This window comes from Microtus ochrogaster, chromosome 16, assembly GCF_000317375.1.
Source record: "Microtus ochrogaster isolate Prairie Vole_2 chromosome 16, MicOch1.0, whole genome shotgun sequence".
NCBI lineage: Eukaryota > Metazoa > Chordata > Mammalia > Rodentia > Cricetidae > Microtus > Microtus ochrogaster.
The window spans coordinates 52,765,990-52,782,865 of NC_022018.1; the positions used below are offsets into that span (position 1 = coordinate 52,765,990).

The following is a 16,876-nucleotide window of genomic DNA, read 5'->3' on the forward strand; positions in this document are numbered from 1 at the left end:
TCTTTACATGGCCCTGGCTGTCCCAGAAGTCACCCTGTAGAGAACTCACAGATCTCTACTGCACAGCCCATTCCTCTCTTAATAGAGACCACAGATTCCAATTGTCTTCCAGGTGCTCCCAGCTCAGTTGTAATCACTGCTAGGAACCTCCTGGTCTTGGTGACGTCTTTAAGCCCTTGCACTTGGACTGGAGCCCCAGCCTGCAGGCTATTCTGTGCTCTCCAAATTCCTCTTGTACTCATCCATTCACCCATCCAGCCTCCCCTCCATCTATCATGCATTTACCACCCACTCATCAACCCTCATCCATACCTGTCTATCTATGCACTGAACAACCATCTACCATCTATCCATCAATCTACCATCCCATTGTTTAGATATTTATCTATGCACCATCCACTGTACACCCATCCCCTGCCCATCTACTATCTATCTATCTATTTATCTATCTATCTATCTATCTATCTATCTATCTATCTATCTATCTATCATTTATCTATCACCTGCCTATCTATCTATCTATCTATCTATCTATCTATCTATCTATCTATCTATCTATCATCTATTTATCTATCACATGCCTATCTATCTATCTATCTATCTACTATCTATCTATCTATCTATCTATCTATCTATCATCATCATCCATCCAAAAATTCATTTTTTTATTCTTCCCTCTCCCCCATCCCAGCCAGCATGGTGCAATTTTATGAAAATGTGTAATCAGAGAACACCAATCTTAAGTCTGGGTGAGACACAGCTGGCGCTCTCTCTCTCTCTCTCTCTCTCTCTCTCTCTCTCTCTCTCTCTCTCTCTCTCCCTCCCTCCTCACTTCAATCCCTCCCCCAGATGCAACTTGGATATCTAAGTCTAAACATACTTAAACCATTAGTTCCTTCTTCGAGGGAACTTTGCAGTAATGACTCAGTTGCTCATTCCCAGGAGCACGGACTTTGGGGTGGAGTGAGGAAGACTGGAGATGATGTATTCGGGAGACACCAGTCAGTGGTGGCCCCTTATGGCATGATCCCATCAGACCTTGCTTACCATTGGCTCACTCCCACCATGACCAAGCCCTCCACTTTCTCCTGCCTCCTCAACACCTTACATAGGACAGCATTCTCACTTCTCTATTGCAGGACAGAAATGCTACATTTTACTCAACTGCCAGCTGGGGCAGTGAATCTCCAGGGCTAGCAGTATTCCAGCTGGAAGGAATGTTGTTATACATCAGAGCTGCCCAGAAACCAGCTTCTACATCAGAGGGTCACACTCATATACATCTATATGTAGGGGACAGTGTGCTGGTTTAAAGGTGAAATGTCCCCCCACAGGATCATGTGAGAACACCGGGTGTCTGGTACAATTTTGGAAGATTGTAGAAAACACTGTTAGAGGAAGTAAGTCACTAGGGGTAGGACCTACTGTTTGATTGCCCACCCCCACTTCCTGTCTACTTCCTGCTTCCTGACTGCAGATACAACATGACCCAGATACTTCATACCCCTGAGTGCCATGCCTTCCCCGCAACAATGGATTGTGTACCCCCAGACTGTGAGCTACAATAAAGCCTTCTTCCGTTAAGTCAGTTTCCCTCAGGTATCACACGTCACAGAAATGAGAAAAGTAGCTAATACAGGATCTGGAGGAGGCAGCCTTGCCGGACTGCCATGTGGCTCTTGGAGCCCCCCAGCTGTGCATATGACGACTCTCAAGAAGCACATGCCACCCACTAACAGTGGCTGCTGCCCACCCTTAGAACCTGTAAACACTCTGTGAGTAGCAACGTGGCCTCCGTCTAATCCACTCCCCCACCCTTGTCCCATGCTCACCTCTCCACACAGCTTGCAGCGATGCCTCCGCTTGGTGATGGAGTTGAAGGTCTCACCACAGCTCTTACATCCAGGCTTCTCTTTGTCACGTCTTGTTTTAGAGGACAACTTTCTGGACTCGATCTACAAGAAGACGAGTGGCCATTGTCAGTTTCAGAGTGTGAGCACAAGATGATGCACTGTGGATCGGGGTGGGGGGTTAGCTAAGGATTCTGCAAGTGGCCATGCCCAGAGCAAGAGTGGCGTCTGCAGAAGGGAATAGGCAGAGCGAAAGCAGCTGCACCCCTTCCCGGCTCCTATCCCAGGGACCACCCTAGTACATCACGCAACACACCATGCACTGCCCGAAGGAAGGTTCCAAGAGGTCAAGACAGCTTGGCTAGTGGCTTTGTTGGGTATGTCTGAGAAAAATACTCTGAGGCAAAGCAGAGGAAAGTGGTTTGGACAGGCACCTGCTGCCACAGCCTTGAGTGTCCTTGACTGCAGCCCAGAGGGATCATGTGACCCCTAGATCCTCAGGGTCATCTGTGCTGAACGCTTGGGGACAGACACACCATAAACACACAAGTGCCTCCACACGCCTGTGTGCCAGTCCTGCAGAAGCAGGTCACGTGAGGAAACCAAGCCCTCTGAGGTTGTGCTCAGACTTGACCTCTTGCTGCATCTCCCACAGCCACTGCCTTCTTCTGTCTTGTGAGTCCTTGCTCCAAGGACAAAGTTGAAAGCTGGCCTTGACTTCCTCCCTCTGCAGTGTACTTTGTTTTCAGGTCCACTGTCAAGCTTTGTGTCCAGTGGGTGGAGGGCAGGCATGCCAGACCTGACGTGCAAGAGCTCTGACTCTTTCTGCCTCCGGAAGTGTACCTTTCACTTAGTCTCAGGAGCCCCCAGCCCTACATAAGACTTTCCCATTGTGGGGTCCTCTTGGGACTGCCTAGACCAAGTCACAAAATGACCCAGCAGTCTACTCGGACACAGGCTAAGAACACCAGGTCCTGTTGGAAGTGGTTCCGACAGGAGGTCGCCTGGCTCAGCTGAAGCTAAGGCTGGTCCCTCTATTCTTCTAATGGCAATTCTGGTCTGGAGCCTAATGGCAGGTACAGAATGGGGTCTTATGGAGAAAAGGCAGTTCCAGTATCACGGGAAAGCTGTTGACTTCTGGGAGATCAGGGACAGTGCTTCTATGGCAGATAAGATGGGGCTGTGTATCTCTACTTCAGACTGTCAGTGTGTGTGTGTGTGTGTGTGTGTGTGTGTGTGTGTGTGTGTGTGTGTATACACTTCTGTTAAGGCAACTGGACTTTTAACAGAATGAGGAAGCCTTTGAATTCTGCAAGGGTGCTTGCAGAACTTCCTGGATGGGGTTTGGCTTCTCTTAGGAAAAAGGGTCTAACAGAAGCTGTGTGTCGGAAGGCACAGGGCACATGCCCAGTACACTGAAGGGATTTATTTTCCTGTCCAAAAAAGCCAAGAAGCAGTAAAAGTCTGGCACCCCATGGTCGAAACCCTTTTGATTGAAAATGAAACCTTGCTTTTGAGCTTCTTGTAGGTTTCCTCTGTGGTTGACCCTATCATGCTGTTCAGTGCAGGTCCATAGACGCCTCAGAACCATCCTGAGCTCACCAAAATCTCAGCTCAGCTCGGCTCAGCTCAGCCCAGCCCAGTGCAGTAATCAAGGGAGAAGCCCATGGCCATACTCTACTGGGGTATCCGTTGTTTGTGGGCCTGTTTGTTGAGGAAGGGCTGGCCTCAGCCTGGTTTAGTGAGGAGAAAGGAACAAGGACATCAGAAAGTGAACACTGTGCTGCTGTGGCGTGAATGTTGTGAGCCTGTAAAAGACTCTGTCCCAGGTCAGAAGCAGGAAAAACAAGTGGGACAGACCAGGCACCAAGTATGGCCATGGTGCCCAGCAGGTGCGGTGACCATGTTGTGAGATCCAGGCAGGCCCTGGGTATGGCTTAAGGCCTTGACTCTGGGGCTCCCAGCTGTCCCTTCCCAATCAAAGGACATGGACAGCTAGCAAAAGCAGCCTGTATTTGGTACCCTAGAGCTTCCCCATCTCGCTCTCAGAAGTCAGTAAGGCTGCAGTAAGCAAGACTCACCCGGGGCCTCAAACCAGAGCCAACTCTAGTTCCTTCCAGCTGTATCCCCGTAATCTTGGTTCTGACCCCCGTGGAGCCCCAGCTGTGAGATGGCTCACTTGCAAGCCCCACTGCTAATATCCTCAGGGCAGTCATAGGCACTACTGTTCCTATAAACAGTCTCTACCTCCACCCTGAACCTCTGCCTGCCTGCAACTCCTGGAGGCTGAGGGTTCCCTTTCCAGAGCCTTAGAGACTGCACAAACAAAGAACTGGTGATTTCCTGGGCCTGGATGTCTCAGCCATCAGCTGGTCACCAGAAGTGGCTCCATGAGCTGACCCCAGGGCCGAGGGCCGAGGATGGGACAATGCAGGAACACAGCCCACGGCATCATCAGGGAGATGGTCATGGACACCCATCCTGGCTGAAAGATGTGGGCCCGGCTTGGGAGAATTTCAGACTATGAGTTCATGAACTGCTGAGCCTGGTTTGGCCAGGTGACTCTGTGTCCCTCTGGAAGCTCAACTGTGGTGCAGCCACAGCCACATAACCACAAGCTTCAGGAAAGAGACTAACAGGATTGCAAGGCTCTGGGTAAGGCCAACCTCATTTATATCTATCTATCTATCTATCTATCATCTATCTACATATATATATATATATATATGAATTGTGTACATATATATTAGCAACTCAGAAGGTTGACACTAGGTTAGGTGTCATGAGAATGAGAAATATTTAACAGGAACCCCGAGACAAGCCATGGGGCTTCCTGGATGTAGGTAGAGCTGACAGTAGGTACAAACGCCTGGGGCCTGGCGGAGCCAGCGGGGACCAGAACATTGCCAGTAGGTGGCAGGAACAGGCAGACTCAAGCAGGAAGGCACTGGGGTATCTACATGTTTGTTTCCCCCTCGGCTGCATGCAACACATTTAGACTTCCTGACTTCCAGTTTCAACAGAGCTCATCCTTGGGGTTCCTGTCTGCTCTGTAGTGGCCAGACTGCAGCAGCCTTTCAACAAGGGTCCCTCCTCTTGTCCCATGCCTTTTATTTCGGGGTTCGCCTTGCTCTTCCCTCAGAAGGCCTTATCATGTCTCAGCCCTCCCTCACCTCACAGCGCTCTCAAGGTTGCCTGACCAATGACCAGCATGAGCTTATATCTGTGGGGCCTGGGAGAGCTGCGGTCACAAGGAGGGGAACAGCAACATTCAGGGCCACCCTGAGAGGCTTTGGCTGCACACTGTGCACTGGACTCATTGCCACACCAGCCCTCCTCTGTTCTCTATCCCAGGTGGCTCTGCCCACAGTCTGTCTCTCGCCTGTTTCAAGGCAGCTCACCCGACTGACCTGAGCCTACGTCTTTAGGGGAACAAAACCCCAGCAGTTATAACCTAAGAAGGTCTTAGTCTCCGAGCTGCAGGGCCAAGTCACCAGCTGTTCTGAGCCCCATGCAGGGCTCCAGTGCAAGGAGATCCAGGCTATGTATGAGCAACTGAGAGATGGAGATGGAGACAGGGGAGAGAAACATAGAACAGACATGGAGAGACAGAGACTGTGAAAGAGAGAGATAAAGACAGAACGAGAGACAAAGAGAAGGGGGGTAAAGAGCAGGAACACTGGGAAGGGAAGAAGATGTGCAGGAGAAAACAGGAAACTGTACCCCATGGTACTGTCAAAGGGCCCAGGGAGAAGAGCCCATGTCAGGGATGGGCTGGAGACATCTTACCAGATGGCGCCAGTCACTCCCCTAATGCAGTAGTCTATCAGGACCCAGCAAGCCGCTAGGCAGAATCATCACTCCAGGCTACAAGGGATGCTGTGCCCCAGAATTGCCCCAACTATTGTTGTCACAGGTGTTTGTGAATGCCAAGCCCCAAAGTGATGCTCTGGCTTGGTTGCTGGTACTCGGTCCACGGCAAGCATGCACGCACCTCAGCCTATCACACATCCCCAATTAAAATAAGGACACCCCCCCAGCTCCCCCTCCAGGATCAGTCCCTAGGAGATAGGCCCATGTGCCCAGTTTCCTGGCCCTGAGGACACAAAGGGTGAGAGATGAGGTGACCATGGCTTCCGGGAAACCTGCCTGGTATGAGGGACAAACATGTCCTTCACATTGCTGTCCTGGGGAGCTGGCACTTCTTTACTGCACATGTTATCAGGGTGAAATCTGCACACAGCAAGTTTCTAAGCGTGCACACAGAGATCAGATGGCACGCATAGTTGTGCGCTGTCTACAGACAGGCTCCCCGTGGCCTCCACCTTTGGTACTTAAGTCACCAGTACCTTGTCTCAGGTGCAGCCTCACATCTGGACACTCAGGCCCAGAAAAGGCAAGCTGACTCCTGGATCCTCACCCTCCAGGATGCCTTGGTTTGACCCCAACCCCAGCACCTCCCATTCCTGCTAATCCATAGGTATCAATCACTCACCCCAGCAGGACCCCCATTACTGTCAGCTACCCCTGTAGTTTCCACGGAGCTGGCACTCGTGATCTGGAAGAGAAGAGAGACCAGTGTGAAGTGGTTCTCCCGTCACATGGCATGCCCCGTGTGGCAGAAGACATTTCCTCCACCTAATACCTCTGTGTATCGAGGGGTAGTGTGTGTGACAACTGGTCTAATAAAGGCTGGGACTCCAGGAGCCACACCACTCCCTGAACTGAAGGCGCCTGGGTGTCAGCAGGTGAGGCTGACTTAGCCTACCCTAATCCTGATACTGAAAAAAGTCACACGTTATAGAAGGATGAGGTGGCCCCTGAGGATGCTCTCCCCATCCTTGTGGTCCGTGAACACTCTGCAGGCTTTCTCATGCTCCGGGCCCGGCTGACTAACAACAGCCTGCTCTGTACCCTTTGTCTCTAAGTCACTTGCCCTCAAGGAGCTCACAGGATCCTTCTAAGAACGCTAACCTTTCCTCAAAAATATATCCAGGGGTACTCGGGAGGCAGAGGTTCAAGGCCAGCCTGGTCTACAGAGCGAATTCCAGGACAGGCTCCAAAACTACACAGAGAAAACCCCGTCTCGAAAAACAAAACTAAACAAAATCCCAGGAAAAATGGGAGCAGATTTGATGCAAATAATAAGGAAAAGGCAGACCCTCTGAGGGCAGAAGGCCAGTCAGCTGGAGGTGGGTATAAACTGAGGAGTTGGGAGGGGCCAGGTGTTCCCTCCAGATGTACCTGGTGCGCATGAGCAAAGCAGCCCATGAAGGTGGGGGGGAGTGTGTGTGGTGGGGAGGGGTGCGCATCACTGTCCCAGAGGACTTCTCTCCAGGAGTTTTTGCTGCACCCTCTGGTGCAGCCTCTAAGGCTGCCCTCCCACAGGGCAGAAATCATCTTCCACATCCAGTCTGCTCTCTGATTCTGGGGAAACCCCAACGTGAGGGATGGATGCCCATCCCCAGTCCCTGCCTCAGTCACCTCTTCTTATTGTACCCTTGGGGCCACTCCACAAGGGATGGGGAACCATATACTCCTGGTACTACTGGCAGAGGGGTTGGAGCTGATACCTCAGGGGTGCAGGAGAGTTTGGGGAAAAAAACATAAGCACAAAAAGGCATCCACTTGCTGTTCCAAGTGGAGTGGAAGAGGGGCACCGTGACCTGAGAATATTTGTACCACTGCAGTGACCTGGGGGTATCACTGAGCTTTAGAGGCTCAGTTCTAGGAAGAAGATAAGGTTCTTTGTTGCTCGTGGCTATCTTGATGATGAAATAGCACTTAAGGAACGCTGCCTCCACACAGACGCTAACGTGCAAGGCAGCAGGCCCAGCCCGTTGCAGTGCTCCGCAGCATAGGGTAAGCAGAGAAATGTAAGTTCAAGTTGTCTGCAGAACACCCCCAGGCCTCTCTCCCTGGCCTAGAGTTGACTTCCCACTTCCCTTTGACGACAGGCTGCTGACTCACAGGCTGGTCTGGAGACAGGCCGGGCTCTTCCTCCTGGCTACAGGCACTGCTGAAGGCCCTGAAGGTCTCGCTCTTCTGTTTATGCTTCTCCACGGTAGCCTGAATAACCTGGATACACAGCAAAGCCACAGGGCTGTCAGGAAGGACCCTGAGAGCTCATGGTCCAGGTGCTCCAGAAAGTACCCTTGGTCATCTATGTTATCTTCATCGATGACTCATGCCTTGGAGCCAATATGACCAAAGAGACTGGCTCCAGAAAGACATACCTAGCCCGAGGCCCCTCCTGGCCTTGGTTTTCTTACTTGTGGAGAAGGGGCTCAAACAAGTAAATGAAAGGCTTATGGTACCTGAAAGCGTAGAAAGAGGCACCCCATGGCCACTTCCTCCCTTCGGCATGAGGACAGGCAGTACTAGCATTAGGGAAGAGTACCTAGGCCATGTGGTCCAACATGAAATGGCCATACTACAGTAACATGAGGATGTAAGGCATACATGGTGATGCATGTCTGAAATCTTAGCCTTCAGGATCCCAAAGCAGGAGGCTTGAGGGTTTGAGGCCAGTGTCATTCCCTTAACAAAACCTATCCCCAAAACACAAGAGCTGACGATTGTAGCTAGCAGCTGAGCCCTTGCCGAGCAGGCCCCAGGTTCTAGCTTTTATCCACAGAGACAGAGAGAGAACAAACTTGAGAAGCTTCACCTGAATCCATTCTTTCTTCTCTTCTTCTGTCCTACGAACACAAAACCAGTATTTTATCAGTCCATCCACAGGTACCCACTGCATGCCTACTTAGCCACTCGCTGTCTTATGACTGCAACTCAAGGCTGGAAAGGTAGTTTCAGTGTTCAGGACACATGTGAGCCTCTGGGGCTAGTTCACCTTGTAGACCAACCGCACCCTGGACCCTAGCAGGTGATTACCAAGTTCTTATGTCATAGATGAAATGGGACTGGATGTCTGACACACAGCCAGTGAGAGCTCAAGCTTGGCCTTGGGGGACAGCGTGACCAGACAGAGCAGGCACACCACATGCTGACTGGTAGTTCCCCAGTCACATCTCACAGAGGCAGCAACACGTGTGCACAAAAGCCCAAGTATGGGACTCTGTTCTTGTCACAGTTTGCAGAAATGAGACTCGGACTGCAAGGGGCCCTGTTGATGATTTTTTAAAAAATATCATTACAGTTTACTTAAAAGTTTTTGTGTATATGCACGGGTGCTAGTGCCACCTATAGAGGCTTAGGGGACAACTTGCAGGCGTTGGCTTTTTCCTTCCACCATGCAGGTCCCACCATGAAGGATGACACTCAAGTCATCAGGCTTGGCAGTGGTGTTTCTACCCACTAAGCCATCTCCCTTGGTGCCAGTTGGTAATACTGACAGGGTTTGTGCTATTCTGGGAAAACATGTGAGATTATCAGATGAATCTTGACACATTAACTTGAAAAAGCAAGATGAAGAACTGGTGTCCTGGCCAGCGTTCTGTCAAGCTGACTAGGAAGAGGACGTCAGGGGAGAGAATGTCTCCATCAGATGTCCTGCAGGCAAGTCTTGGGGCATTGTTTTTTTAATGACTGATGTGAGAGGTCCAGTATACCGTGGGTGGTACCGCCCCTCTGCAGACGGCCCTGGGGTCGTATAAGCAAGTGGGGTGAGCAAGCCATGGGGAGCAAGCTGGTAAGCAGGTTCCTCTATTTCAGTTCCTACACTGGCTTCCCTTCAGTGGTGGATATGACCTGAGAGCGTAAGTGGAATAAACCCTTTTCTCCAGAAATTGATCTCAGCAATAGAAAACTCTAACCAAGGGGCTGGAGAGACGATGTGGCTCAGTGGTTAAGAACACTAGCTACTCTTCCAGAGGATCACAGTTCAATTCCCAGTATCCACGTGGCAGCTCACAACTGTAACTCAAAGGTCTGACACCCTCCCACAGACATGCATATAGGCAAAATGCCAATACACACAAAAATAAGTAAATCTTTAAAAAAAAAAAAAAGAAACCCTAAAACCCTAACCAAGACACATGCTATTTGTTATAGCCACCCTTGAGTGTGTCTGTGTGTGTCTGTGTATGTACATGTGTTCATGTGTGTAGAGGACAGAGGTCAGTATTGTGTGTCTTCCTCAATCACCATCCACCCTACTTTTTGATACAGGACGTCTTACTGAACTTGGAGCTCATTAATCCACTAGGGTGGCTAAAGAGCAAGCCTGTCTCCATCTTCACAGGACTGGGATTACTGACACACACTGCTGTGTCTGAACGTAGGTCCTCATGCCATGTGGCATGCATTTTATCCACTGAGACAGCGTTCGTTCCATCTTTAATTTAAAAATGCAGACACATGGGGCTGGAGAGATGGCTCAGAGGTTAAGAGCATTGCCTGCTCTTCCAAAGGTCCTGAGTTCAATTCCCAGCAACCACATGATGGCTCACAACCATCTGTAATGGGGTCTGGTGCCCTCTTCTGGCCTTCAGGCATACACACAGACAGAATATTGTATACATAATAAATAAATAAATATTAAAAAAAACAAAACAACAACAACAACAAAAAAATGCAGACACGCTGGGCAGTGGTGGCGCACACTTTTAATCCCAGCACGTGGGAGGCAGAGGCAGGCGGATCTCTGTGAGTTTGAGGCCAGCCTGGTCTACAAGAGCTAGTTCCAGGACAGGCTCCAAAGCTACTGAGAAACCCTGTTTCAAAAAACAAAAACAACAAAAAAATGCACACACACATACACACAAATGCATGTGCACACATGCATACACAGATGTGCAGAATTTTCTAGACGATTACTTAAGAGATGGTTAGTATCATAGTAACACAGGCCTAGAATTAAAAGGCTTAATTCGCAATTGTTGTTGGTAAGCATCCTTAGTTCTGTGAAGTGTTGAACTACAAGCGAATAAGAACATATTGAAAAGTTATCTCCTTCAGTAACAAGCCATCTGCTACAATCTCAGGCCAAAGGTGTTTGTGCAGCTGCAGATTGCTAGCGCCATACCGAGTCTGAAGCTCCAGGGACCTTTTTCTTCCTGTTATGATGAATGTGCGTGATGCATTTGGTTTTGCAATATCTTGCACCTGCAGGAAGAAGAACACAGAACAGAGCAAATGAAGGCGAGCTGCCATTTTAGCTGTTCCTTTTTTTTTTTTTTTTTTTCGAGACAGGGTTTCTCTGTAGCTTTGGTGCCTATCCTGGAACTAGCTCTTGTAGACCAGGCTGGCCTCGAACTCACAGAGATCCGCCTGTCTCTGTCTCCCGAGTGCTGGGATTAAAGGTGTGCGCCACCACCGCCCGGCTCTTTTAGCTGTTCCTTAACCCAGACCCATGGTCTCCGAATCAGAGGTTTTTCTTTCATTTGTTTTTCCTGTGGAAGAGTCAAGGTGACCCCAGGGGCTCTCAGATCTATAAGATGGGAATACTGAGGCTCAGGGGGAGGGCAGGTCAATGGTCTTGCCCACCCAGAGCTGGGCAAGTCTCTGTGTTAGCCAGCAGCTTGGCAAATGTACCTGTCCATCAGGACTCCTTGAGCCATTGTCCCCGGCAGCCCTGGCCAAGTCTTTCGCCTCCGGCACAGCCGCACCTCCGTGGGAGGGATAAAAATCTTAGAAGATCCTTGACTATGTCCCTCAGATGGTGCTGGAGCCCACATGGACAGGTGCATTATGGGTTTACAGGAGTGCACCCAGACAGAGTGAATGGAGTAGTGTTGTTTCCTTGGGGGCTCTCAGATTTCACCCTCTTCCATCAGCACAAAACCACAGAGCACAGTTTCTCCCGGCAGCTCTCGGGCTGGTCCCTGACCTTGGTCAGCTGGTTAGGGATCACAGAGATGCAGACCTGGGCCCAGCCAGAAACCTCCGGGCTTTCTCACTGCATGTTGAAAAATGGTATTAACGGAGAAAAGCCATTTTTAAAGACTTATTTATATGTGTGTGTCTGTGTGCTGTTATGTACACAAGTTCAGGCGCCCGAGGAGGCCAGAGGGAGAAACTGAATCCCCTGGAGCTAGAGTTAGAGGCAGTTGTGAGCCACTCAGTTCGGGTGCTGGGAATGAAGTTGGGTCTTCTGAAAGAGCAGCAGGAGCTCTTGATTACTGAGTCATTTTTCCAGCCCAGGACTGATTTCTCATAGAGCAACACGGCAAAAGTGGATTCTTCTAACTATGGAAGAAGCAATTTTTTTCTTCTCTAGCAAGTCATTGCTTATAATTATTTCTTAACCTGGATCCAATGGAATTTCTATGGAGTGGCAGTTGTTTAATCAAATCTTTGCCTTTTCAGATACTTAGAGTCATTTAATTAGAAAATATTTCTGGAGCAATTATTATTTGGAGCAGTAGACTGCCCACCCAAGGCTAGTCTACCAGGACCAAGATGCTGGCTCGGAAACCCCTGAGTCACACAAGTGGTCATCAAAGCCTGGCGTTCCCATCCCTATTTTTACCCCTTCTAGGGCAAAAGCGGGAAAGAGGGACCCACCCACCTGGAGATCAGAGATGTCCATTTTCTCCCGTACACTGAACTTCTGGCCCATGAGCCTTAGTTTGGGTACACAGTAGAGCATCACATTGTTGAACTGCAAGAAAGATGCCATGGGGAGAGGCAGTCACAGGGAGTTCCTCACAGGGGACCCATATAAGCTTTCTTTAATGTCTTAAAGTAATATATATATATATATATATATATATATATATATATATATATAGCAAATTCCCCTCCCCCTGCCCTGTGCTATTTCTGTCACTGTAGTAAGTTATACATCTATTTATTTAAAGATTCACACATGCCTTTAAGCACAACATTCAAAAGGCAGACCCTGAGCCTATAACAGACAGCAATGGCCCCACTAAATTCCAGAGACTAACAAACAAAAAGCCCAGTTTTAGGAAAGTGTTACTTCTTTTGGAGTGACTGGACACTGAGGGCCCATAAACCCCCACACAGTACAGGCTACGGCCAATGCTCCTGGTTACCCTCCAGAACTTGATGGCTCTCCTGCTGAAAACGCCACACACTTGAGTCACAGAACATGGGGAAATCAAGTAGTACTGACCTGGAGGCTTCATTTCTATAAATAGCTTCTATAGCACAGAAAGATGCCACGCACTTTACCAGAGGAGCCAGCGGTGAACCCTGTGAGCTACAATAACAACTGGTCTGGCAAGACATGCCCACTGGTGCAATAGTGGCAGGAATGTCATGGAGGAACCAATCACTTTCTGGTTGGATTTAAGGCCCATCCCATAAGTTGAAACCCATATCTAGTATTGCTAGCCAATAAACTGTGGCTAGATAGGTCACAGGCCTTAGGCTGAAAAAGAAAAAATTTCAAAGGTACAGCTACTTATTCAATAATAGATGAAGGACTATGGGCTCGAGGCAGTGGGATAGGGTGCTTGCCTAGCGAATGTAAGGCCTTGGGAAGAAGAGAGGAGGAGGAAAGAGAAGAGGAAGCAGAGGTAGGGGAAGAGAAGCAGCTATAGAAAAATGGAAAAAAGAATCGTGTCTCTTCCTGTACATCAGGTACTCGAGGGAAGCCCTCACTATAATTCCTTCCTGTCTTTTCCCCTCCCTATAAACCAGAATTAGGTTCTGGGGACAGTTGGGATCTTGATGTTTGGCTACAATTTCTTTTATTTCTGGTTTCTGGAGACTCTTTAATTGTAACAGAGGTAGATCAAAGAAAACAGAAATGCTGGCTATAAGGGACATCAATTCTAGATGTTCGTGGAAACCAGGGCAGAGTCATTGACAAGAGACAGCCCAGCCAACTATCGGGGAGGCCATGGAAGAACCTCCTCCTTGGGCTTCTGAGTCTTGCTAGTACTGCCCAGCATCTGAGAAGGCAGATGGGGAGTTCTGTGGCTGGGATGGCAGCCTGGCTCACCAAGAAGAGGTGTCGGTCCTGAGCGGTGCCGTTCTTGGCCGACAGTTTCTGGATGTTGCCCTCCTTGATCAGCTCATTGGCTGGGTTGACGATGTCCTCTTCCCCACCCAGCTGCTCGTACACCTCCAGGAGCTTGTGCATTTTCTCCTGCAAGGGGACAGGAAGTTCTGGCAGCTGCAAGGTCGCACAGGCTGCTTCGGACCCAGAGGTGAGCAGAGCCATGCTCTGCAACTGTCACCCAGAGTCCGACGCAGCAATGAAATGACCACTTGTGAGAAGGGAAGGAAACACAGGGTGACGTTTGAGACGAATAATAAAGGTGACTAGAAAACCAACATTCGGAGAATCACAAACCTCTGCAAGCTCTATGAGGTGAGTGGCATTGTTATCCTGAGTTACAGACATGTAACTGAGGCATGTAGGGATCAGCTGAATAGCCATGACCCAGACTGGGCCAATCCACATATCGCATTCCCCAGGCCCGGTTGGGGTGACATGATGTACAATGATACACTGGGGACAAGGTTAACAGTTCATGGCCCCTACACAAAGTAGAATGGAGCCACGGTGTCCTGTCCTGGGACTTGCAGAAATTACAAGTGTACCTAGAGTGGGCAGGTCAAGGCTGGCCCTTTATGTTTCTTGTATGGATCCCAGAGATGCTAGTGGACCAAACAACACAGGATGCATGGGACCCTGGAGGGCAGGGAAGAACCCATGGCCTTGCAGGAGCTGGCAGGTACATAGAGGAGTAGTATATATAGGTGTAGTCATGGTGTGTCCTGGCTTGTATTGGGAAGGTGGGTGTGGTAGAAAGAATATAACTGGCTCCCATTAAGCTCACAGGAAGTGGCACTAATAGGAGGTGTGGCCTTGCTGGAGGAAGTGCATCACTGTGGAGGCGGGTTTTGAGGTCTCTTTTTGCTCACACTCTGCTCATTATTGACACTGAGACCACTTCCTGTTGCCTTCTCAAGACGTAGCTAGTACCACGTTTTGTCTGCACGCTGCCATGCTCCCGCTGTGATACTAATGGACTGAACCTCTGAAATGGTAAGTGAGCCACCCCAGTTAAATGTTTTGCTTATAAGAGTTACTGTGGTCATGGCATCTCTTCACAGCAATAGAAACCCTAAGACAGAGGGCATATGCCTTCTTGCTTTGTACAGAAAGAGGCTGAACCTGCACTTAGTATTGCCAGGGGGTACTGGGATGTGCATCTGGCATGTCCTGGGGAGACAGAATACACATGTGCTCACTGATGGGGCCCACCTGGAATCGGGGTAAAAGTTCCCCCTACCCCCGACCCTTCCTGTATAGCTTTGCTTTCTCACAGCAGACTACACTCACCATCTTCCTGATGGCAGCGTTGGAGTGGTCAGCAGCTGTGGAGATGAGCTCCAGCGACCCTGAATAGGGAGAACTGATTGAGACTAGGCACGTGGTAATGCCACAAGTTCTTACTGGAGAGGCTGACATTGAAATGGAGGCATGGCTTCCAGTGGGAAGATTTGTTCCCGTTCCTTGCTCAGGGTGACCAGACTGCTCCAGAGGTCTGGCCCAGAGAAGGGACAAAGCTCAGAGCCACTTGCTGATCCTGCTGGGGCCCACACAAGTAGGACCCCTGATTCTCTTGACTCTCTTGCACAGTCCTCAGCCCTGTGTTGCCCCCAGTTACATTGGTTATGTCACTTGAAATAAGAATGTCCTCACTGTGGAGCCCATTGCTGGATCCTAAGCTCTGAAGGGAGCCAGGGTTTGGCAGTGTCTTCCCCAGAGACAGCATCCTTTCGTATGATCTTTCTCCTGCCTTTGTGTGTCTCAGCCCAGAGTTCTCAGCCTCCTCCAGAGATTCCCCCTCATGGTGCTACACAGATTATTAGAAATGGGTTAATCAAAGATATGAGAGCTAGCCAATAAGAGGCAGACTAATGGGCCAAGCAGTGTTTAAAAGAATACAGTTTCCGTGTAATTATTTCGGGTAAAGCTAGCCATGCGGGCAGCAGGGCACCAGGAACGCAGCCCGCCGCTCCTTCAATACTCAGCCTTGCAGTCAGGTCCACTTACTCTCAGCATCCTTCCGGTCCGGGGCATCCCTGGGGAGCCTCTTTAGGTAGTCTTTGAGCAGCAGCTCGTAGCGGGGGATTCTCTGCACAGGCTCCAGCATGTGATGCTGCAGTGTCAAGTTCCCACACACCTCCTGCTTCTGGGGGAACAGAGGACACACAAGGGGTCACTAGCCTAGTCCCTGCTTCTGGGGGAACACACACGGGGTCTCCAGCCTAGCCCCTGCTTCTGGAGAACAGAGAACACACACAGGGTCTCCAGCCTAGCCCCTGCTTCTGGAGAACAGAGAACACACACAGGCTCACCAGCCTAGCCCCTGCTTCTGGGGGAACACACATGTGGTCACCAGCCTAGTCCCTGCTTCTAGTAACACAGTCCCTGGTGGTTGTCTGGAGCTGCCTGCTTTTCAAGACACAGTTGGCACAGACCACAGGTGCCTACAATGGAGGGAGAGCTGCAACTCTCTGGGTGAGCAGGTTAAAGAAAACAAGCACCAGGACCAGGCCTCCCCCCACATAAGTGATTCCCACCCCTATCCCATCCTTGTCACCCTCAGGTCCACTTCCTCCGTTTCAGGTGGAGGCCATCTGTGCCTAGCTCCCCCAACACAATAAACGGAAAGAGCAGGTGGGGGCAGGAAGGCCTAGCCCTGTGTTGTCCCCATACACACCTCCCCTCCTCCCTCCAGATCACAGCTTCCCGTCTGCCACACTTTAGAACCTTCTTGGCGCAGGCATCAGGAGTCTACACCCTTGACCCTGCACACCAGCCTGCCAGCGATGACTGCCAGGACACCATTGCCTCTTCGCTAGCCGTGGGTTCTCCTGCCATGCTGCCTGGTTCATCTGCCTCTGCCATGTTGATAGAGAGAGCCTGCTGTTTCTCATCCTGTCCATTGCCCTGCCTGGAGCAACCTCAGGGCTCCGGCTACCCACACCTTCCTCAGGTCCCAGAACAAAAGTGGTAGGATGGGCTTTAACTCTTTTGGGTCTAACAGGTTCTGGGGATCTGAACTCAGGTTCATAAACATAACATTTTACCCACCAAGCCATCTTCTCAGCCCCTAAAATAATTAGGATTTTTTTTT

The 16,876-nt window shown here is 50.0% G+C and overlaps 1 protein-coding gene across 1 annotated transcript in view; it reads right to left on the reverse strand.

The window, feature by feature from the left end:
- The window catches only part of Fgd3 (FYVE, RhoGEF and PH domain containing 3), a 57,714-nt gene that overhangs the window by 5,033 nt on the left and 35,805 nt on the right, over positions 1-16,876 (reverse strand). The window contains exons 7-15 of the mRNA XM_013349143.2: positions 15,790-15,928; positions 15,073-15,131; positions 13,723-13,869; positions 12,319-12,411; positions 10,834-10,913; positions 8,521-8,551; positions 7,821-7,928; positions 6,346-6,408; positions 1,833-1,955 (exon numbers count right to left, since the gene is read on the reverse strand). Of these exons, the coding sequence (XP_013204597.1) occupies positions 1,833-1,955; positions 6,346-6,408; positions 7,821-7,928; positions 8,521-8,551; positions 10,834-10,913; positions 12,319-12,411; positions 13,723-13,869; positions 15,073-15,131; positions 15,790-15,928 (843 nt within the window). The remainder of the gene's footprint in view (positions 1-1,832; positions 1,956-6,345; positions 6,409-7,820; positions 7,929-8,520; positions 8,552-10,833; positions 10,914-12,318; positions 12,412-13,722; positions 13,870-15,072; positions 15,132-15,789; positions 15,929-16,876) is intronic.